The sequence below is a fragment of the Neomonachus schauinslandi genome, chromosome 10 (assembly GCF_002201575.2).
Source record: "Neomonachus schauinslandi chromosome 10, ASM220157v2, whole genome shotgun sequence".
Taxonomy (NCBI): Eukaryota; Metazoa; Chordata; class Mammalia; order Carnivora; family Phocidae; genus Neomonachus; species Neomonachus schauinslandi.
In genome coordinates this window covers 80285225-80308250 of record NC_058412.1, presented here as the reverse complement: position 1 = coordinate 80308250, position 23026 = coordinate 80285225, and the positions used below count along the sequence as shown (strand labels likewise).

Below are 23026 nucleotides of genomic sequence, written 5' to 3'. Positions count from 1 at the left end.
GAATAAAGGAGCTTTAGGTGTCAAGATTATTGCTTGGACCCAGCTATTTTATATTCTACTCCTTGGCATCTGTGTGTCACGAGAATGTGGAAAGAGAGTACGAATAAAGACGTAACAAGCAAACACAAGAACATGAGTGTTCGTGGACTCACTGATGATGAGGCCAGAGTTCCACATTTTAAAGCTACTATTTATCATCGTCTAGGCCTCCGGGAATCAACACAATCTCAGACTATTTCTCCAGATGATTTTTCTACCTTAACATCCCACAAGGCTTAGAAATGTGTCAAGCTTTAATTTGCTGAGCAGCCATCCGGACGCACCTCTCCATGCTGAGGACAGGCTTTTAGCTGTGCCCTCGGCCATGAGTCGCGGCCAACCCAGCAAAGGACATGCCGGGAGACAGCTCATGTTATAGAAGTGTTCAAAGGTTCCCAGCTCCGGGCCCGGACAAACCACAGGTTCCTTTGGGTCACAATCTGAACCCCAGAAGTGGGCCCTGCTTTCCGTGGGACCCTTCCTTTCCAAGTCTGGACAACTATTGACTCTTTCATGGGAATGATCTAAAGCATCAGCCTTTGCATATATGTCCTAGGACAGTGGTTCTCAAACTTGAATAGGAAAGGAGCCTGCTAAATTACCATCTTTGGCCTTACCCTGGAAGAATTTGGGTAGATCTGGGGTGAGCCCAGGGCTCTGTGTTTTCAACTAGTGGCCCAAGTGGGAGATGCTGGTGGTGCTCAGACCACAACTGGAGAAAAGTTGTATGTGTCATGCTCTGCCCGAGGCTTAACCAAATCCTCAGCTTTTCAATTACAAGTATGTCTGCAGCTGCTTTCCCAGAAAACACAGAGAATGTGGAGCAATTTGTTGGATTGCTACAGACTGCCCAGAAGGCATAAGAAGACGGCAGCTGGCAATCACTTTGGCTTCTGCCTTGTCCCCTCTGGCTGTCAACGGCCTCTGCGTTACCTGAGTTTCCCTGTCCCACTCCGCGCTTAAACGCTGGGAAGAAATCAGTTTGGTCCAAATGATAGCATGGGTTTCTCTTTTCTTCTTAAATGGGCACTGGGTTGATTTGACTAGAGTCTTGTGCTTTATTTCCTAGGGACTGATGACTTCAACCCTAAAGCTGCCCTGAGCCCTGCAGATCTGCCAGTCCCCAGCTCTTGGAGAAGGGAGTCCCTCAGTTTCGGGCTAAAGACCACCCCATCCTCCTCAAGGTGTCAGGAGAAAACAGCTAGTCCTGTGGATCAAGGGGCAGAACCACACGAGGACACAGGGTTTTTTTAAGTTTATCGCAGAACCATCTTATCTTTTTTCCAAAAGTCAGCTTGCTACTTAAATTTTTCCTTGAACATAATCTCCCAAAGCCAGCTCCCACCCGACAAAAAACAAATCATAAAAAATGAGAGCTCTGCTTTGGGTGCTCCACTAACAGGAAACGGAGGACCCCCTAAGCAATCATCTGGAGAACTAGTAGCTTTGTCCGGCATCCACAAAATACTGGCCATGCTGCTTTCCCCTGGAATGTTCCCCAAATACATACCTTCTTTGACCGTGGTACGGAGCGTCTGAAAACTCAGTGTGTTACGGACAAGGCATTTAAAATCCGTGTTCAAATCCTCTCTTATGACTGGATCAAAAACCAGTGGCACTTCGATGTAGTTCTCATTGTTCTCTGAGTATTCCCTGAGTGAGAAAACATTCACTTAAACGTGATGTATCGAATGCAAGCCCATCTTTACGACGGAGACACCCAAACGTTCTCAGTGAGAAGGATCGGCTGTGCTTAAATTGGTCTCAGGATTCATAAAGTCAGGAGCACTTGCCAGGATATTGGTTCCCTATTTGGGAGACTTTCTAGGCTGAAGGTGGGAGTGACACTGAAGATGTTGGTCCCTGTAACAGGACGCTTGTCACAATGAGAACTTAACAGGAGCCAGTTTCGTTTGGATAATGGAAAAATTCATTTTTTAAGGCCATTGACGAACAAAGAGGCAGTAGTAGGAATAGAAATGTCTGCCTTGGAGAAACTTGGCTGTAAGGCCAATAAATCATTTGCATACTGAGAAGGAGGGATTTTCTGGGAACCCTGGCCTCCACCGTGTTTCCGCCTCTCATCTCCATAGCCAGCTGTCATTCTGGGAACTCAAGCTCAGGGCCGAGGGCTGCAGATGGGCCAGGCCAGGGAATGGTTCTAGCCAGCATTGCTGCCATTTATAATATGATCATACTCTGAAGATGCTTCCCTGCCACCTAGAAGCATGAATACAAATATCACTGATGCGGATCTGCTAGGACTTTTTTTTTTTTTTAAGTCCTTGGGAAATTAGGCTCCTTTAAGCATGCAGATAGTATGAGTAAGCTGACATGGGGCATGTGAGTGATGCCAAGCTTTTCCCAACAAGGACCTTGCAAGCAAGCAGTTGTGCTAACCACATATAATTTTGATCCACTACAGTGCATCCAGAAAGACTTTTTTGATAGGTCTTTGAAAAAAGACAAAAACTGGCAAGCAGAAGGTGAAGCTAATTCATTGTACTGGAACTTGAATTTTAAAAATCCTTGATAATTTGGAACATCAAATGGTCTCCTTTCCTCAAATACAAATGGCTCACATTTACAAGGTCTGACTGTTCTACTTTGGGGGTGAGAAAACATTTTCCAGAGATGAATGCTTATGAGAACAGAATTCTTCCTTTCTTTTAACATTAACCTTCCTTAGCGCCTGTGGCCACCCTCAGATACTGTAGTTAACTTTCAGACTCTTTTGAAGGGTTTGCGAAAATGTTTGACACTCAGGTTCAGGGTGTAGCATGGAAATGTATGAACTCCAAAGTATTTTTTTTTTTTTGGAAAACTTAAAAAATCAAGAAACAAATGTTTAAGGAAATAGCTAGAAAATGCAACATCAATGCCAAGTAGTCGACTGTAGCCCAGCTCCTGTCGGAAGTTTGATTCTCAAGAACAACTGGTAAAACTTAGCAAAACTCAATTTTTAACATTCTAAAAATCTGCGGCGCCTGGGTGGCTCAGTCAGTTAAGTGATTGACAACTCTTGATTTCAGCTCGGGTTATGATCTCAGGGTCGCGGGATGGAGCCCTGCATTGGGCTCTGTGCTCAACGTAGAGTCTGCTGGAGATTCTCTCTCCCTCTTTCTCCACCCCTCTCCTGGCTCGTGCTCTCTTTCTCTCTCTAAAATGAATAAATCAATCTTTAAAAAAAATAAAATAAAATTCTAAAAATCCAACAGTTTACAATTAAAAAAATTATTTTTAACGGAGTGTGGGTGTCATACAAATAGGTCTGGTATGACATTGTCTCTAAAGGGAAGAGCAAAGACCTCGGAAGTCCCATAAGATGCTTCTCAGCTGACAAAGATCTTCACCCACTTACTGGCGCTGCCCCTCGGCCACGCGGCCTCCCTGGTAGGCATTCTCTATTCTGGTGTTGTTGGCCATCCACCAGAGCATGGTGGTCGACTGTGTCCCGGCTCCCAGAAACACCTTACACGGGATTGTCAGTCTTGATCCTGTGCAGGGCAAGACACCGCACATCAAAGGTCAGAACCCAGCCAAGGAAAAGGGGTCACGCCAGCCCCCGTGTCCACCAGCAAATCCAAGTGGTGGACCCTTCCCCACCTTCTCAAACACCCCTCGCCAGCCAATTCTTTCCTCAGAGGGAAACTCAGTTCCCTCAAATGATTCCATTTACATAGGACACCAGTATTTATCAACTGTCTCCAGTTCCCTCAACTGGTCTTAGTGAGAGATGAAAACCCTGAGGGCACATGGCTTCCCCAAGGCCACTCAGCTCCTACAGGGCCTTCTGAATTCATGGATGCCTTCTCCCACACTTTATTCTAGGTACCTCAAAAAGTCAGATGAACGTTTGGATTCTTTCTCTTTGTCCATTGCTGGTCTCAGCCCTCATGTTTCCCCCAAGAACCCCCCAGTCGCACATCATGCTCTTTTGGGATTAACTCTTTAAAAAAAGCCACTGAATTTTATATGCATGGTGCCTTCTGCAATTGTTCTGGGTCCTCCTCCTCAGTCACTAGAAGTTATATATTTTTTTAAATCACCAAAAGGGAGGAAAGGGGGAAAAAATGAACAAATCCTACCCATTTGTTTCTTCCTCATGGGTGATATGCCTCCATGTGGTGGGTCTTTTAATGTATGGCCCCCCTTCAGGCTCTTCTCCCTCCCTCACTGCCTCTTACAACCTTCAGATTTCTTGGCCAAAAGCAACCCATTAAATCTGGCCTCATGTGATTCTGCCACGCACATGAATGCCTTCAAAGCAACGGGGTGGGGAACTCAGCTCTACTCGGCTGGGGAATGCCCGGGAGCCAGGGTGCTGGACTCCCCCAGGCAGCACCCACCCTTGTCCCCACTTCCTCAGGTTTCCAGGTGGTTGTTCCAAGGGCCAAGGCAGCCTGTGTGAGGCAGCAATCCCAGCATGTGCACAAAGGTCCCCCTTCTCTATGGCCACCAACTGAAGTTTAAAATATAAGCCCAACACCAAACAGAAGAGAGATCTGGATGGATGGATGGGAAGGAAGGGAGGGAGGGAGGGAGGGAGGGAGGGAGAAAGGGAGGGAGGGAGGGAGGAAAGAAGGAAGGGAGGGAGGGAGGGAGGGAGAGAGGGAGGGAGGGTTAAGCCTACAAAACCATTATAGGGAAACAAACACCAAAATGGCACAGGCTTCACGGACACACAGACCTGACTCAAGTGTGGCTTTGACCTTCAGTGAGCCACACTGGTGCCCTGAGCAGCTTTCCCTTCTATGGAAGGACCCCTACGGGGTCGGTGTTGGCACTGAGTGGCCTCCCGTGAGACACGGTGACAGCCAACAGGGAAGTGGGCACTGGCCAGGACAGCCCGAGCCACAGCCACAAACGGGGTGAAGAATACAAAACCCTCAGTCACTCTCATCATCCACCTTGACCCGCTGAGCAGCCATTTCGGCAACAAGCGACCATCTCTGCGGGGCCAGCCGTGACAGGGTCAGCCTCACGTTACAAATGGACTCTGAGGGAAATGCTACACATCAGCCAAGTTCTGGTAGAGGGACTTATTGAAAACATGCTGCAGGTGCTGGCCACACAAGGGAATCATGCTGTCAGTCCTTTCACACGGTTGATAACTGCCACCGGAACACTGGGATTTTTACATTTAGATTTTTGCAGGGCAGGTGTTCATGGAACAAAGTATACCTATTTTCACACAATGCCATTTCTAACATCTGACAGAAGGAAAGATGTTGCTTCTGCCTCTCACACCGGGGTGCCAGGGTCCCACCCAGGCACACTGCACACCCCAGGGACAGGGGACCCCGGGGCTTTGGGACTGCAGGCATCCCTGTGGGTGACACAGTCCTTGCAGGCCTTACCCAGTGAAGCTAATATGGTCTGGTGGGGGGAGATAATCACAGGAATTGTCTCCTCTTCTTTTTCTGAGAAGGATATGAGGAAAAGAGATTCAATTAGGGAAGCCATCATTTCAAGCTGAGACTCAAGTTCCATTGTTTAGCTAATTAACAAAGTTATCTCTACAGGATGGCCAGCCATTGTAAGATTTGACCTTTGTCTGGCAAAGGAAACAGGCTCTCCACAAAATTGAGCATCTTTGGCCAATGCCTTTCCCAGAAGAGATATTACTGGAAGAGACCACAGTTAAATACACATTCCACTAACAGATGTTCTTTGCTCTGTGATAAATAATTAACCATTCCCCTCCCCAGCTTCCTGAATGAATTCTTAATAGTAATGTTCACAATTCCCACAAGATAGGCTTTACCCCAATGTCTATTTGCCCTAAAATCTTCCCCTCTTCTCCATTCCTGCTTCCCCAAGTGCCTGACACAGAATACTGCAGAATCACTTCAAAAACATAAATAGAGACACAGGAATTTGGGAACCACCTGTTTATACGGCGAATCCCACACTGAGTGATAAAGAGCATAACCCAGCATTGGCTACTATGTCTTGTTAATGGAGAACATAAACTGCTTTGGGAGGCAGATAGAGGTGGATCTCTGAATAGGAACCCAGCTCCCCAAGAGGCAGGTCTCCCAACAGCTTGAAGAAAGCAGGCACCTGAATTGGAGCAAAAAGCATGGCTGGGGGTGGGCAAAGGGCTGCCCATCTCCACAACTGCTCGCTCCATCCTTATGTCTTCCCTGCAGAGCATTTTGAAATCCTAACATGAGTAAGCATTAGGCAGTGTCACTCACAGTGAAGGGGCACATGGCTTCTGGACCAAGACCAGGAGCCTCCCCGCAATCACCGCCCCCACCAACACACATAATCATATGCCTGCCGCACAGAGGCTGGGACAACGGAGAGGCGAGGAAAAAAAGCCTCAGGGGCTAAATACCTCTCTGTGCCTCTCAAATCTGAGGATGCATCAGCATCACGGTAGTGGGGGGGTTGTTAAACAGAGATTGCTGTGGTCCCTTTTCTAACCCAGTAGGTCTGGATGGAGACTGAGATTCTGCAAGTCTAGTGAGCACCCAAGTGCTAGACCACCCTTTGAGAAGCCCTGAGAAACAGTGTGATCACAAGCCGGGGTAATATGTGGGCTGGTCGCCCCCTGGTGTTCCTGTGCAGTATCACATGAACAGGATAATTCTGAACCCTTTCAAAGTCAGCGCAAGCCTCCGTGATTCCCCCGCGGGGGAACAAGGAGTTGATATGAATGAATCCTCACAAGACTATGTAATCGAGAGATTTCAGCTCATGGGAGACACAATTTTCCCTGTGGTAAAACTGAATCTCTGGATTTTCTCTGGGAGGGGGAAAAAAGTTAAACTTCTCCCTTCATAGACCGATTGTTTAACCTTAATATATTTCCAAAAGCCCTCTGAAATGCCCTAAAAGACTCCAATTGTGTATTCAGTATATAAAATAAAGAAAAGCAGCATACTCTCTAGGGCAGAGTCCAGGACTCAAACACTTTTCTGTTCCTTGCATTAAACTTGATGTCCAGCATGTAGGCAGTAAATGTTAAGCAATTTTAAATACTCATCAACACTGTTCACAACATTATTTTCAAGTAGAACCCATTTAAGCCAATGAGAGCACTCACTCCTTGAAATTCTGGTTTCAAGGGCCACGTGCCTTGGGGAAGCCCGAGAAAGGGGAATTTCCACTGACTATGCCTTCTAACTGAAAAATCCAATAAAATCTAACTGAAAAATCCAATAAAACCTTAATATCCTAGAATTATACATAGAGTTATGACAACCATGTTCTGATGGCTGGCCCTGGAGGTGCAAGCCTTCCAAAGAGACCTTCCCAGTGAACCATTGTTTGACCCCCTCTGCTGGTGTGTTTTAGCCACACTTGGAACCCTATCAACTACCCAGCGATTCACCTTTCCTCATAAAAACACCCCATTTTCTATCTTTCAAAGCTTCACACACATGTCTCATTAGCCTGATGCTTTAGGCAAGTTGATAGGCCTGTCTTCCTTTCATACCAAAGACAGTCAAGGAATTCCACATGAATCCTCATCTGTTCTTGGCATGCTTGTTATTGACAGGGTGGGGAGATCCCTCCGTGGCAAGTACTCACTATTAACACGTAGTTCAATGTTCCTAGTCACGTTGTACGGCATGCCTTCATGGGTGAATGTCATGGCACAAGTGTAATAACCCGCATCCTCCACAGACACATTTTGGATGAGTAAGCGAGAGGTTCCCCTCACACTTAGAAACTTCTCGTTGTCTTGATCCAAAAGGACAGAATCCTTAAGGGAAAATACTTTTCAGAGTTATGCTATGTACTACTTTATATCTCAAAGGCTATATATGAATATCACACATATTATCGATCAATGTTGAATAAGCAACCCAAGAATTGCCCTGGTACTTACTTGGCAAATGGACTTTGGACATACCACTAACTGTATTCTTTAACAGAGGGAATTTGTTAACAGATAAAACGAAATTGTAGGATTTGTTTAATCACAATGTTTATAGCACATCTGTGTAAGCACAACTGGGAAAAAAAAGAAACTATCTCTTATTTGACAAAGCCATGACAAACCACCTTGGGGAACATGGAGGGAAGAGCAGTAGTTATGTCATCAGAGTGACTGTAATACTCAGAAGTAATATTCAGGAAAAATGAAGAAATGACGTTAGAGTAATGATTTTGAAAATCATTTCAATTTTAGAAGTTAGTAAAGACAGAGGAAAATGTGTAAGAAAAAACTAAGCGTGAGGAACAAGGGCACACTTTCCATATGGACAAAAGATTCTGTGGGTCCTGCACCACAGAACTCTCAAGAGCAAGGCCTCCAATAACAGAAAACATTGAATGGGATTCGAGTAAACATCCCAATGAGCACAACGTGTTCTCAGGAACCTATCTTTCAAAACCATGATCGAAAGCTTGCGACAGTCAAACATAACCTTGGGTCATCTCTGAATCTTGCTCTGAATGGGAGCACAGATATAACTGGAATAGTTTGTCAGCTAGTGGCTCATAAAGTATTATTTTACAATATATTTAATTAAAAAGAGATTTTATTGTCCCTAACATGAGTCCCCAAACATGAAAAAAAGCCAAACGGGGCTCAGCACCCCAGTTCTTCCAAGGCCCCCAAGCCCCCAGGGCTCCCTGCGTGGCAGTGGTGTGTGGAGCCTGGCCTCCAGTGCTGGAGTTCTGGCTTCCCTATCTACCAGCTGTGTGACCTTGGGCAAGTGCCTTACATTTCTGTCTCTCTGTTTCCTAACCTGTAAAATGGAGATATTAACAATCCCTACTTTGTTAGGTTATATACCAGGGAACCTAGAGCAGAATTATACACAGTACCTGCTCAGTAATGATTAGCACTGGTATCCTGTATGTATCTTGTAGCTATAATACCAGTCAACTGGTTGACCATTTCTTGATTAAAGGATTCATTTCTATCAAATTTTAAACAAGTAACTGTACTTTTCAGTATCAATCTATGGTCTGTCTATATCAGGGGACTGCAAATTTTTCCTGTTAAGGGCCAGACAGTAAATATTTCAGGCCTACAGTCCATATGGCCTCTGTCCTCTGCTAAGTTTGAAGAGCTACTCAATTTGGCCCTTGCAGTACGAGACCACAGAAAGAGCATGGCCACGCCCCAGTAAAACTGTATTTATGGACACTGAAATTTGAATTTTATATCCTTTTCACATATCATGAAATACTAGTCTTCTTTTAATTTTTTTTTAAGATTTTATTTATTTATTTATTTATTTGACAGAGAGAGAGAACAGGCAAGGGGAGCAGCAGGCTTCCCGTCGAGCAGGGAGCCCTCAGGGCTCGATCCCAGGACGCTGGGATCATGACCTGAGCCGAGGGTAGACACTTAACTGACTGAGCCACCCAGGTGCCCCTAATTTTTTTTGAAGATTTATTTCTTTCAGAGAGAGGGAGAGAGAGAGAGAGCAAGCGTGCGCTCAGGGAGGAGGGACAGAGGGAGAGAAACTTCAAACAGACTCCCTGCTGAGCGCAGAGCCCAGCGTGGACCTCGATCTCATGACCTGAGCCAAAACCAAGAGTCAGACACTCAACCGACTGACCCAAGGTGCCCCTCTTTTAATTTTTTTTAACCATTTAAAAAAGTGAAAACTATCCTGAGCTGTTGGGCAGGTGGCAGGTCAGTTTGGCCACGTGTTATAGCTGTAGTTTGCCCACACCTGCTCTACACAAGTGATCTAGGGTAGCATTTATTCAACCAGCCAAGAAAACAAATTGTTTATATTTACACCTTTAGCCCGAAAGTTAATTATCATGTGCTTTAAAAAAGCTTCATTAAAATGTGTACACAGTTGTTAACTAAACCAATAGTTTTCTCTACATTTCTTTTTTTCCTACATTTCTATAGACAAATGACAGTGTAAAGAGCTATTTTCTTCAGCTGTCACTTACCCTGCATTCATTTTGAATTCTGGTTTCTCAAAGTTCTACTCTGAGGACCCTTACCCAAGCCACACACAGATGAATAGAACATATTAATCACGCCCCTTTTTAAAATAACTAGTTGAAAAAAAAAAAAACAGAAATATAAAAGTGAATGTGTTGCTTTCAGAATGGGTATTTTATATCTTTCCTGTGGCTAGTAAGACACGTTTTAATTAAAGTAGCAATTTTTTAAAGAGGTACCTTGTACCACTGAATCTTCACGTCCATTTTGTTATGGGTGAATTCACTCAGCTCAGGGCAAACTAAGGACCCAGAGGTTGACAAGGTTAGAATTTGCGGGTACGATATGAAAGGCAGGGAAGCTTCTGTCTTCTCGAAAACCCGGAGCTCAATGGACATTTCATCACAGTAAGAGGCATTTCTGAAGTCAAGGGAAAAAAGCATAATAAATGATAAGGCAAAATAACAGCAACGCTAAATGAAATTGAGAATAATTTCCCCAATCCCATTAAATTCTGGGAATCATCTATCAACTGAAGTCAAATTTCAGAAAACTGCGGAGAACTTTGGGTAAGATCTCTAAAATATTTTTGCAATACTGCATGGGGGAAATGAACCTGGCAAGTTTGTTTTTAATTTGGGGTTCTTTTTTTGGTTCGCCTAACTCTAACCTCAATATCATAATTCTATCAAGACCTTAGAACTGGGGAAAGGGCAGAGGCATAACACTGATAGAAACATGGGGAAAAAACAGAAAAACATAAAAATATAGTTATCTCAGCTAAGTAAGTTCCTGGCTACATAATCAACAGAAACCATGAGAATGTGCTGTATAAGGAGGGGCGGGGCGGGGGGGGGGGCGGCGGGAAGGGCCTGCACAGCAAAAGGCAAAACAGTCTATATCTAAAGAACGAACAAAATGTGACAAATATACGTGAGAGAACTAAGTGACAAAAGCTTGCTACCTGAAAGTAAAAAGAATTGAATTAATTCAAACAGATAAAACCATTATCTAATATTATATTTCATGTCTGGTTAAAAAAAAAAGAAAAAGCTGAACAAACATTTTAGGCACAAAGAAATGCAGAAAGCTAACTATCACCTTGAAAAGTACATAATCTCGCTGTAAGTCAAAGAAAGGCAAATGAGGACAAGTCTAAAGAACGGCGCACACCTGAAAAGAGTCATTTTACCAGCAGGAAGAGGTCTGTACTAGGTGCTCTACATATGTTATTTTATTTGTTCTCCAACCCTACAAGGTAGGAATTATTATTATATCATTTTTAGGTGAGGAAAATTAGGTATGCAGAAATGAAGTCATTTCCTAAGGTTGCAGAGCTACAAAGGAGGTCAAACCAAGGTTAGAAGCCAAGGAAGGCTCTGGGAAAACCCGTAAATTCGGGCAATATCTCCGGAAACCAAACTTACTACACATATCGAGAGTTCCAAACCTGTTCACATTATTGATCTGGTAATTCCCCGTGGGCAAGACAGTCTGTGAAAATAACTCAAAAGACTGATGGGTGGGGAATAACTTGATCACCACTCACATTCTCCGTGTGGTGTGGCATCCCCACATGGTGGGGTGGTGGTCATTAGTGCTGTTCACCGAGTGTGTCCAGTTCCCCCACTCTGAGCAAATGGTGGAATTACACATCATGGCCCCACTGTGGGTGGGTACAGTTATAAGACTTTTTCTAGTCCATGGGATGTATGTGTGTCTCTTGTACACCAAAGTTTCAATATCCAAGCGAGACACTCTAAAACATGTCTTCTTCTGGTACGACAACCAACACTTGAGATAATGTCTGTTCCTTCAGTCTGGGTTCCTGATTGTCTGTCAAACCATCATGGGCTTGTAGGCTTGTTGCATGTGTGATAAATAAACCTTTGTGGTTTTAAGCCACTGAGATTTGGGGGGGCTGTTTGATTTAGCAGCATAACTTGCCCACCCTGGTTGACAGTGGGTTCTAGATCAGAAGATTATAAAAATCACAGGAACACGGCTGTGTTAGTAACTGCCAAGGGGTATTAGGGCAACCGTTGGTGATTCTCACTCTGCTGGAATCCCAATCTTAGAGCTGGAAGAGAGTTCTAAAGACCAGCCAGGGAGACTCTCTCACATGCTAAGAAACCTTGACCCTGGGATTTCTTCTGCGCCCCCTCAATCTCAGATCTCTCTTTTTCTACAAGAACAGAGAATAAAGGGGTGCCTGTGTGGCTCAGTCGGTTGATTGACTCTTGATTTCAGCTCAAGTCATGATCACAGCGTGGTGAGATCGAGCCCCACATCAGGCTCTGCACTCAGCCGTGTGTCTGCTCAAGATTCTCTTTCTCTCCCCCTCCTTCTGCCCACCCCCCCTAAAATAAATAAATAAATCTTTAAAAAAAAAAAGAATAGAAAATAAAATAAGGGTATTAGATACAATTTTTTAAATCGAGGATAAAAACAAACTTTAAGACAAACATGACTCAGCTCACATCTCCCTGATTTTTGCATATTATCACTTCAGTAATCAATAAGTATTGCCTTTGGGAAAGAAAAGGCATTTTGATGTATATATTGACCATCTTCTATGATGCTCCCCATAACTAGATGCTTCGCATGCTGTGATTTCAAAGGACTCTCCCAACAAACCCTTTTACAGAGGAGAAAACTGAGATCCATAAATGCCAAGTAAGAAGACCAAGGTCCTACTGGCTAGAAAATGAGAGGGCTAGGATTTACACTCATACCATTCCAACTCCGAATTCCATTCTTTTTCTACCACACTCTTAAGTTTTCCTAGTAGTGCTCCTTAGGAAAACGTTAGAATTTTCTGTACTAAAAGGAAAGAAAAACTATGCGTTTATAGCTATTGTAAAATCAGATATCCACATTGCCCTGATATGGAAATAAGAGACCGCCTACCTATTTCCTAGGCAGGGTTCACTGACAGGACTGAACACACTCACCCATCCACCCACATACACACCACACACACACACACACACCATCTAGGACTGACTAGGGCTGATATTGTCTGAAATTCTCCCATTCACCAGTAATTCCCTTGTGCTATGAATGCACTTTCTTTGGTTCTCTTTCTAAATGAAAATACTCGTAGGTACAGTTTCTCCTTAAATCAAGCAGGTTTATGAGATGTGCAGAGACTCTAAAGTTGGCTGGTAGAAGGAGTGGGCAGAGCCTGGGGGCAAGATACAGGCAGCAGCTGAAGAGAGAAGACCAGGGACACTACTTCCCAGTCTGTCCTAATCCTTTCTGGAGAACTTAGCCAGGCAAGGTTTAAAATCACCAACACTAACTACACCTACAGCTTTCTCCTGCATGAAGCAGCAAGCTTTGCCAAGACCACTGAATGGGGAATGGACAGTCTTTTCAATAAAAGGTGTTAGGAAAACTGGATAGCCACTTGCAAAAGAAGGAAGTCAGACCATTACCTTACGCCATGTATAAACTTTAACTCAAAATGGATCAAAGACCTAAACATAAGAGCTAAAACTATAAAAATTCTTAGATGAAAACACAGGGTAAATCTTTACAACATTAGATACGGCAATGATTTCTTAGATAGGACATCAAAAGCACAGGCCACGAAAGAAAAAACAGATAAATTGAACTTTATCAAAATTAAAAACCTTTGTGCATCAAAGAACATTATCAAAAGAGTAAAAAGGCAACCCATGGCATGGGAGAAAATAATTGTAAATCATACATGTGGGAAGGGATTGAGAGCCAGAATACATAAAGAATTCCTACAATTCAAAAACAAATAACTTGATTAAAGAATGGATAAAGAAGATGTGATACACACACACACACACACACACACACACGGGAATATGACTCAGCTATAAAAAAGAATGAAATCTTGCCATTTGCAATGACACGGATGGATCTAGATGGGATAACGCTAAGTGAAATAAATCAGTCAGAGAAAGACAAATACCATATGATTTCACTCACAGGTAGAATCTAAGAAACAAAACAGATGAACAAAGAACAAAAGATACAAACAACAAAAAGATTCTTAAATACGGAGAAAAAACTAGTGGTTGTCAGAGATGGGTGGTGGGATGGGAGAAATAGATGAAGGGGATTAAAAGTATACTCAGTGATGAGCACTGAGAAATGTACAGAACTGCTGAATCATTATACTCTGTACCTGAAACTAACATAACACTGCATGTTAATTATATCTCAATTTTTAAAAGAAATGTAAAATAATAAGACAACAAAAACATTTTAAAGTTACAAATGGGCAAAGGACTTGAATAGAGTTCCGGCCAATAAAGGACATGGAAAGATGCTCAGCATTACTAGTCATTAGGGAAATGCAAATCAAAAGCATAATAATCTATCACTTCATGCCCAGTAGGATGGCTATTATCCCTCTCCAAGAAAAACCCAGAAAATAGTAAGTGTTGGTGAAGATGTAGAGACACTGGGACCCGTGTGCACTGCTGGTGGGAATGTAAAAATGGAGCAGCTACTGTGGCAAACGATATGATGGTTCCTCAAAAAATTAAACATAGAATGACCAATTCTCTCCTGGGTTTGTACCCAAGAGAAGTAAAAGGGACTCAAAGAGATCTCTGTACACCTATCATCAGAGCAGCATTACTCACAATAGCCAAAAGGCAGGTACAGTGTCCACTGACAGATAAACGGGTAACCAAAATATGGTATATTTATGCAATGGAATATTATTCAGTCTTAAAAAGGAAGGGAATTCAGACACACGCTGCAGTATGCATGACCCTTGAAGACACTGTGCTCAGTGAGATAAGCCAATCACCAAAGGACAAATACTGCTTGACTCCACTCCTATGAGGTATTTAGAGCAGTCAGATTCATGGACAGACAATAGATGGGGGCTGCCAGGAGCTGGGGGAGGGGGAAGGAGGAGTTTGTGGTTAATAGGCACAGAGCCACAGTGTAAGAAGATGAAGAGTTCTGGAGATGGACAGTGGTGATGGTTGCACAACAATGTGAATGTGCTTAACACACGGAATTGTACATGTAAAAAGGGATAAGATGATAACTTTTATGTTATGCATATGTTGCCACAATTAAAAAAAAAAAAAGCAACAGGACAAAGAGGAAGGGGGCTACACCCCACATCAGGGGCTGTGGGTTCCAGTCTCAGCTCCACACCTACCACCTGGGAACACTATAAGTGAGCTTGGTCCCCTCACACGTACAATAAGCAGTTGGATGAACTCATTCCTAAAGTCTCATCCAGTGTTCTACATCGATTTCTTCTGTCCATGTGGACACAGGCATGAACAAAATGGATCAAGTCCCTGTCGACCTAGAGTTTACATTCTAATGGGGGTATAGACAACGTTAAATACGTAAACACATGAGTGTGTCAGGTGAGGAAAAAACACCAGCAGGGGAAAGAGAGAGTGTGTCAGGAGTACTGGTTTAGGTAAAGTAGCTAGGGAAGTCCTCTCCAAAGAGGTGACATTTGAGCAAAGACTTCAGTGAAGAGAGAGAAAGAGCCATGAAGACATCTGGGGAAGGTTCTCGGGTAGGAGGTATTCAGGAACAGTGAAGAGGACAAAAGGTAGCTTCTCACCTATGCACTGGATTTTGAAATCCAGGTCATCACTGAAGAACCATGCAGAAGCCCATTCTGGAAGGAGACCCATTCCTACCCTAGTCCCAGGGGGTTGGGAGGGCTTACCTGATAGTGCAGATGTAGGTGCCAGAGTCCTCTTGCAAGGCTGGCAAGATCCAGAGAGCACCATCCTGGATCCACATTCGCGTCTCTTCTTCCCCAGGGACCTTTCTAGTAGAATCGTTTTTACGCCACGTCACGTTGACATAGGGGCTGACAGACGCCCACAACCAGAGCTGCGCCTGGGGGCACCTCAGGACCACAGGCTCCCCTTCTACCCTGAAGTCGGTTTTGAAATGCTTGCCAAGAAATTCGCAGTTTTCTGCAGCCACTAAAGGACAGGGAGACCACAGTCAAGCTTTGGGTCCAAAACCTCCTTTGATGGGCACATCTGAAGAAGCCGAGTGCCCCTAACAAGTGACCTGCACCCTGGGGGCCCCATTAGCCCCTCCTGTTATAATGACTTCAAAACTCCCCAAAACAACTTTAGGGCTTCTGTCCATTCCAATTTAAATTTTGTAGGGAAAGTTAAATCCGGTTCACAGGATGACAAAAAATGATTAAAAAGTTGGGTCATATTCTTCACTTGTTGACTCCTTAACATTAAAAGCAGATCTTGGCTGAGTTCAGACAGAAAAAGAGCTTAGTTGTGACAAGACATGTGGTTGAAATCTAAAAGCATCTTTTATTGAGGGCAAAAGCACCACTTCCTTGGCTCACTCTTTGGCAGGAATGACTGATGCCCACAGCAAGCTCCGTGCAACAGAGGAGATGGGCAGGAGGAAGGATCTGTCCCATCTTGCTCTTTGAAAACAACCAACTTCACTAGATAAACAACTATTTTCCCCAGAGAAGCTGCAGGCAAGCTCTCTTCAGCTGATAGACTCAATTTTTTTAAAGATTGTATTTATTCATTTGAGACACAGAGATACAGAGAGAGAGCATGAGCAGAGGGAGAGGCAGAGGGAGAGGGAGAAGCAGGCTCCCCGCTGAGCCAGGAGCCCAGTGTGGGGCTCCATCCCAGGGCCCCAAGATCATGACCTGAGCCGAAGGCAGACGCTTAACCATCTGGGCCACCCAGGCGCCCCAAGACTCATTTTTTACCTGCGTGTTCCTCAGGCTGAATGGTGAAGGCTGAAACACTCATTACCAACATGTAAAAGATGAACATTGTTTCTGGCAACTTCTGGAAGACACAGGAGGTGGAGATCTCAGGTCCAGCACTCCACAGCCTATAGGAGGAGACAGAGGGGTCACCAGGAGCCACACACAGCCAGAGAGAGAACACCTTGAAGACGGTCCCGGAAGCAGGTTCTAGAGGCTTCACCTGATGATGGAAATTTTTGCCTAGACTTTAGACTTTTTAACGAGAAAAATGCCCAAGTTTTGGAGTTGCTCCTCAATAGCTATATTCACTGAGCACACCTAACATCAAATCCCCAGAGTACTTACAAGGTGCCTTGGAATAGATGTTCCATATCCTAAGTGTCTCTCCTGAAGTGTGCCTTAGCATTCCCTGCCCTGCGCTGAGATGCTCTTTCCTCAGCTATGGCCACTGCTCAGGTTCTCTCCTCCTTCAGGTCTCTACTCAAGCATCACTCATGGTGAGGTCTTCCCTGACATTCCTGTGTAAAACTGCACCACCCTTCTGCCTCAATGCTCCACATTTTTCTTTCCTACACTATTGCTCTCTGTGGCATTCATCATCAACCGTGTCTCCTCCCTCTGGAATGCCAGCTCATGGGCTCAAAGATCTTACTTTATTTTACTCACAGCTATATCCCTAACTTCTATTTGTTGAATGAATGAATGAGTGAATTAATCACTAGAAGTCAAAAGGTCCTCATATTTTACTTGTTGGAGAACTTTTCCTATTGTCTTTATGGATTAGCTCTTACTTTATGTACAATTCCGACATACACTGTTGGATTATATATATTATATACACCACTAACTCTCTGGTCTAGAGCATGCTGGGGTGGGGGAGGGGAGAGAAATAAGGTCCAAATAGTGAATAAGTTATGTGTAATGAAGTTCATGAAGCACTCCTGGCCACATACCTCCCCGAGACCAGAGCACCAGGTGCCTCTTAATCTCCCTGCAGTTCTCACACCATATCGTAATTACCTGTTGTATTAGCTCCCCAGTGTCCCAACAATACTGCCAGCAATCCACCTCAACACTCAACACTGAAATGCGTAAAACAGTCACCAAGGCGATCACGCCAATGGTGTAAAACGATTCTGGCTCACAAGTCTGTGGATCTGACCTAGATCAGGCTGGGTTAGGCTTGGCTCCAGGCTTTGGGTGGGCTCTAAGTCAGCTCCATGTGTCTCTCATCCTCCCTGGACCTTTGACTGCCTGGGAGATGATCCTCTCCTGCAATGGCAAAAACACAAGCAATGTGGGCAAGAGCACTCAAGGCCTTGCCCAGAACTAGCTCACTCCCGTCTGCCCCACATTCCATTGGCCAAAGAAAGTCACGTGGCCAGAGCTGCCATCAGTGGGGCAGGGAAATTACCCCCACCTCTAGTGGGAGGAGTTCCAAGTTACACCAGGAGGGGAAACACGTGGGAGCAACCAGGACGCCTACCATGACTGTTTCTTGTTTGGCTCCCCGTGGCTGGGGACAGCCTTGAGAAGAGAGGCCTGGTCTTGTTCATAGCCCTCAAGGCCTACAAGATACCCAGTCCCAGAAAATACCAGGGAATATTTATGATCAGAACCCTAGCAGGGAATTGGAAGTGATGAGTGAGTCCAGGAAAAAAAAATTCCCTCCCACCACCCCTCCCCCATTTCCTTAAAGTTTAACTTGTTCCCTGTTCCTGGATGAGATACCATTCTGAATGTCTCACAGTAAACCCAGATGGCCGTTAAGTGGCCAGGGCCGGGTTGGCAAACTGAGGAAGTAACCCTTGCATGCTAGAAGCCCTCGCTCATCAGAAGGCATGAACTCAGAGTTGCAGTCTGAACGAACTCCCCCTCTGGTGATGCGGAGCCGGAGCGGGTAGTGAATGACCTGAGATTTTCCCCTTAGCTGGGTGTCTGCCCCAGGGCTGTTTCCCCTAAACTCTTCGTGCTTCTGCATGGTCCTATCCTTCACATGTTTCTGAAACACAAATATATCCTGTAACTTTAACCACTAACCCCAGCCTCAGGTTAACCAGGCCACTTGATTAGCATAAACATCACATCGACATTGACTAAGTTGCTTTGTGCTCTGCACCCACATTAGCTTCTCACGTCCCCAACTGTCCTGGTCCCAGCCAGACTCACTGGTTCTCTAGGAAGTATGTGAAAGAAGTTGGAATCAAATACACATGTATAACCAATACCACATATCCCAATAAGTGAATGAAGTCAAAGATGGGGACACAGGCACACATGTAACAGTGACAGCTACTGAGCTGAATACTGAGCATCTGTTCTCTCATTTTACCCCCGTGTTGTGAATATCATGCCAATCTGACAGATCGATCATATAATAGAAGAGATTAAGGAGGTTATGTAGCTTGACTAATATCTTACAGCTTGTAAGCAGGAATTGAAGTTTAAACCCAGGACTACTGATTCCAAAGCCCTTACTCTTCAAAAATATAGTTTCTATGACAGATGCTGCTAGTTTCCTCCTCTAATATCCACCCTGGATATGAGAGGACGGATTATAGAACCCATTATAGAAGCCCTGACTCAACGCAGCACATCACTAGCCCACACACAGACTACGTTCCCCATCCCCCTCTGCAACTAGAAGTGGCCACGTGACAGAATTGAGGCCAATAAAACGTAGGTGGAAAAGTAGGCTCCTCCTGGGAAGTTGACTTCAAAGTCTCCTCAAAAGACTTCAAAGTCTCCACCGGTCTTCCTTTCTGCTGGCTCAGTATGGATGTGGTGGATGGATTGCAGCCACCACGTTGGGCCACAGGCACAGACCACTTGCTGACAGTGCTGGGGCGACAAGACAGGAGCATGAGTCCTCGGTGGCTTGGCTTCGTGGAACTGCTCTCCCACCCTAGACTATCTTTTTTTTTTTTTTTTTTTTAACATGTTTAGGCTTCCTGCCGTACACCGCCAAACCTAATCCCAATATGCAAACTTTCCAAAGTTTATGAAAAGGACCCCAGGGAAGGCGCCCTGCCAGGTAGGGCTGTCACCAGTGCGCTTTCTGATACTCAACAGTTTCAAGCAGTTCTGAAGATCGACGCTAAGAAGTCATTTCAACTCAAAGGCAGGGGGAGCTGAGCAGCCTCCCTTCGGAGGGGAGCTCCCCGCAAGACAGGTGCAGGCTTTGCCTTGAATTATGTGGTTTGTAACCAAGTTTAAAATTATTTTGACAGCAGAAAGTCAGGCTGTGTCCACGCAGGGGTGGTGGTTAGCTGAGGCTTCACAGAGCTACCGAGCAGAAGGGGTCCTAGAGAAATCTAGGCCCCTCACTTTCTTTTCCAGGTGTTGAAAGCGCCTTGGACATTAACGCTCTTCTCAAAATGGCACGTGTGGTCAGGGTGAGAAGTAGAGATGTTTCAACAAGGACCCTGTTCCAGCGGAACGAAATCCTAAAATGTCCTCCTCAAGCAACGGCCATTCCCCAGCCCCTCTTGGCCCTCCTCCAACCCCCCCACCTCGGGAACCCCTGCAGCCAAGGGAATTGTGTTGGTTTCCCTCTGAGGACTTTGGCAAAACAGCTGCTTCACTGTGATCTCTTCAGGAAGTGGCTTCAGGCAATTAAACCACAAACACAGATCACTTTCAATCATCAAAACCCCAGGAAAAAGTTGGAACCAAAATTGCCATAGTGTGGGAAGTAGTAAGTCTTTGGCAGGCCCGAAGGAAAGAGAATTTGTTCTGCCGAGGCTTGCAGCAAAACTTGCCTCTCCTGCCCTACTTTCTTTTGATGTATCTTTAAATTACAGACAATTTGAATTTCTGCTTGAATCTCAGTTGACCTTCTTACTGGAAGAAAGAAATTTTAAAGGCAGCCGGTTCCAAGAATTTGAGTGACTTTTTTTTTTTTTTTTTGTGGTCACACAACCATGTTTTACTACACCCAGTGTTTGAAAACCGACAAATGAGACAAAAAGCAGGTCCAGGCATAAGGAAAGGACCAACAATGTGTGAAGAATTCGAGAAGCAGAAAGAACACAGTAAGGTGGAAAGAGCTGTTAGCACCACACTGAGCCCAGCTCTCCGGGCTCAGCCTCCTGATCACAGATGGGACACAGAGCCTAAGAGTATCTAGCTGTTTGCTTCACCTTGAGAATGGTAAAACACCAGTATGTATTTCACCTCGATTCACCAATTATTAACATTTTGCTTTATTCCCTTTCTCTGTCTCTCCCTCTCTGTCCTCTCTCTCTCTCTCTCTATATATATATATATCTACACACACACTCACATACATATATGTATATATATATACACATACATATTTTTCCCCTGAACACAGGGAAGTTGCAGACATCCTCACACTTCACCCCTAAAGACTTTAGAACGCATGGAGGAACACATTTTTAGCAGACTGAAAACAAATTAGTAAGTAAATGATAGAATGATAGTTCCAGAGATAAATCTTCAGGCATTTAAAGTGACTCAACATCTTACTCTACAGTCTACTTTAATATATCTCTTAATTCACTGAGATTATACTTTATTTCCCTTTTCACCTTGTTACTGGATGTTTGTAGGCAACTGTCCATCTCTGAGTCAGGAGGTACAGTCATCCACGAAAGCAAAACAAAGGTGACAGATCTTGAATATTAATGAAGTCAAATAGTTATCAGGCCTGACGCATACCATTCGTCAACTCCAGTTTGTAAAATAAATCCCTAAAAACCGACACACGTTGTGGCAGGCGTGTGTTATAAAACCTTTTGACACCCATGGGAAAATAAATATTTGCATCAAAGTGAAGCTCGGAAATTTTTTAAAATTCAAAGCAGAAGCAAAATAAGAAGTATTGGGAACTCAGTCTCTGGAAAGCACAGGACATGAAGAGTTTGGGGAATAAGGAAATATAAATATAAATAAATAAATATAAATTAATTAATAATACACCTCAGAGGCAGAGAAATATAGGACCAGGTTTGAGGCAGCTTTTTTTGAAAATACACTGGCTCAAAGCAGAAGCCTTGACGGATTGTCCACAGATTATTTTTGGTTCTACAGAAAAGAGAGAAACTAGTTTCCCACCACACACACCCCCTCCCTCAGAACTGAGGGAATTCAGTGCAGCATAATGGGACTGTTTCTGGTCTGCATGGCCGTGTCAGAATGAGAGCACCTCAGTGTCCTTGACCCTGGTGGGGCCTGGGGAGACAGGATTGTTTCCTGGGGGCCATGGCACAGGAAGACCCATCTTTGGGCCACAATGGGCTGAATCTCAAAGGGAAAACTTAGAGAAGCTAACTAAGACCTGGCTCCACTAAGCGCTATAGGCTCTTTTTATATTTTACTTTCTGCCAACAAGTATCCCTTCTCTCTGAAAGTACCCTTTCCCTGTCAAACCTATTGGACTTGGCCAATTTCTGCCCCAAGAAACATTGACTAAGAGATTCGGTAAATCAATCCAACTCATCTCCCCACTCATTCGAATCCTCTGGTCACACTTTGCATTCCCAGTAAGGCCAAATCATTCAGAGCCCCCAGCAGACTGGACCATCAACCAAAGACACTTCCTTCACCTTCTTCCTGCATCAGGCCCTCTCACAGGCTAGCCCCTGACAAGACCACTCCTCTAGCTCAGAATAATTGCCATCCTCCTGCAAAATGACTGATGTGGAACTCCATCCACGAGGCCCTTGACACCCACAGTATGAATCCACCAGGCTTCAAGTCCTCCCAGCCTGGTATTTGTGTAAGAGCAATTTTCTACTCTGAGCAATTCCAGAGAGCACCACTCATGAGCCTCCTAGACTGCATCATCCCCATTATAAACATGAAGCAATGGAAATAGACTCAGATACATAACAGATAAGTAACTTACCCGAGGCCACAGAGCTAATGCAATGATAAAGTGGAATGCAAACCTGAGTCAACACAATCTTCAGCCTTAGTACTCCTTCTCTGCCCTGTAGAAGCACCAGAACCCAGAGCTAGAGGGGGCTTCAGAAGCCATTAAGCTTAGCAGCCCACCCTAGCCGTCTTCCCAAAGCAGGCATCCTCCATAGGTGGCCAAGTTTACCCCTCAATTGGATGAACACTTCCAGTCTTGGGAAGTACACATGATCAGAAACTTCTGTCAATTCAGAACGCAAATTTGCCTTCACCTAAACTCCACTCTTCGGTCAGATTCTACCCCACGAGGCAGCTCAGAAGTCTAGCTGCATCTCGCAGCAGTCCTGAGAGTTAGGGAGTCTATACAGGACAGCACTGGAGAAAGCACATGAGAGACCTGAGAGTCTGGTAGAGCAAATGTGAGTCCTGCCTCCCTTGTGGGCCAGCTGGGTGGTTCGGTGCCAGGGGTAGATCATACTGCCTCTGAGAGACTC

At 44.5% G+C, this 23026-nt stretch overlaps 1 protein-coding gene across 4 annotated transcripts in view; it reads right to left on the bottom strand.

The window, feature by feature from the left end:
* The window catches only part of IL1R2 (interleukin 1 receptor type 2), a 33375-nt gene that overhangs the window by 602 nt on the left and 9747 nt on the right, over window positions 1-23026 (bottom strand). For 2 of the 4 annotated variants that reach the window (XM_021680291.2, XM_021680292.2), the window contains exons 2-8: window positions 16647-16774; window positions 15609-15873; window positions 10156-10336; window positions 7585-7759; window positions 5400-5462; window positions 3401-3536; window positions 1550-1692 (exon numbers count right to left, since the gene is read on the bottom strand). In XM_021680291.2, coding sequence (XP_021535966.1) covers window positions 1550-1692; window positions 3401-3536; window positions 5400-5462; window positions 7585-7759; window positions 10156-10336; window positions 15609-15873; window positions 16647-16774 — 1091 coding nt within the window. Of the gene's footprint in view, window positions 1-1549; window positions 1693-3400; window positions 3537-5399; window positions 5463-7584; window positions 7760-10155; window positions 10337-15608; window positions 15874-16646; window positions 16775-16994; window positions 17085-17811; window positions 17922-23026 lie in introns of those variants that run through there. The other 2 variants (XM_021680293.2, XM_021680290.2) reach the window with 2 other exon arrangements.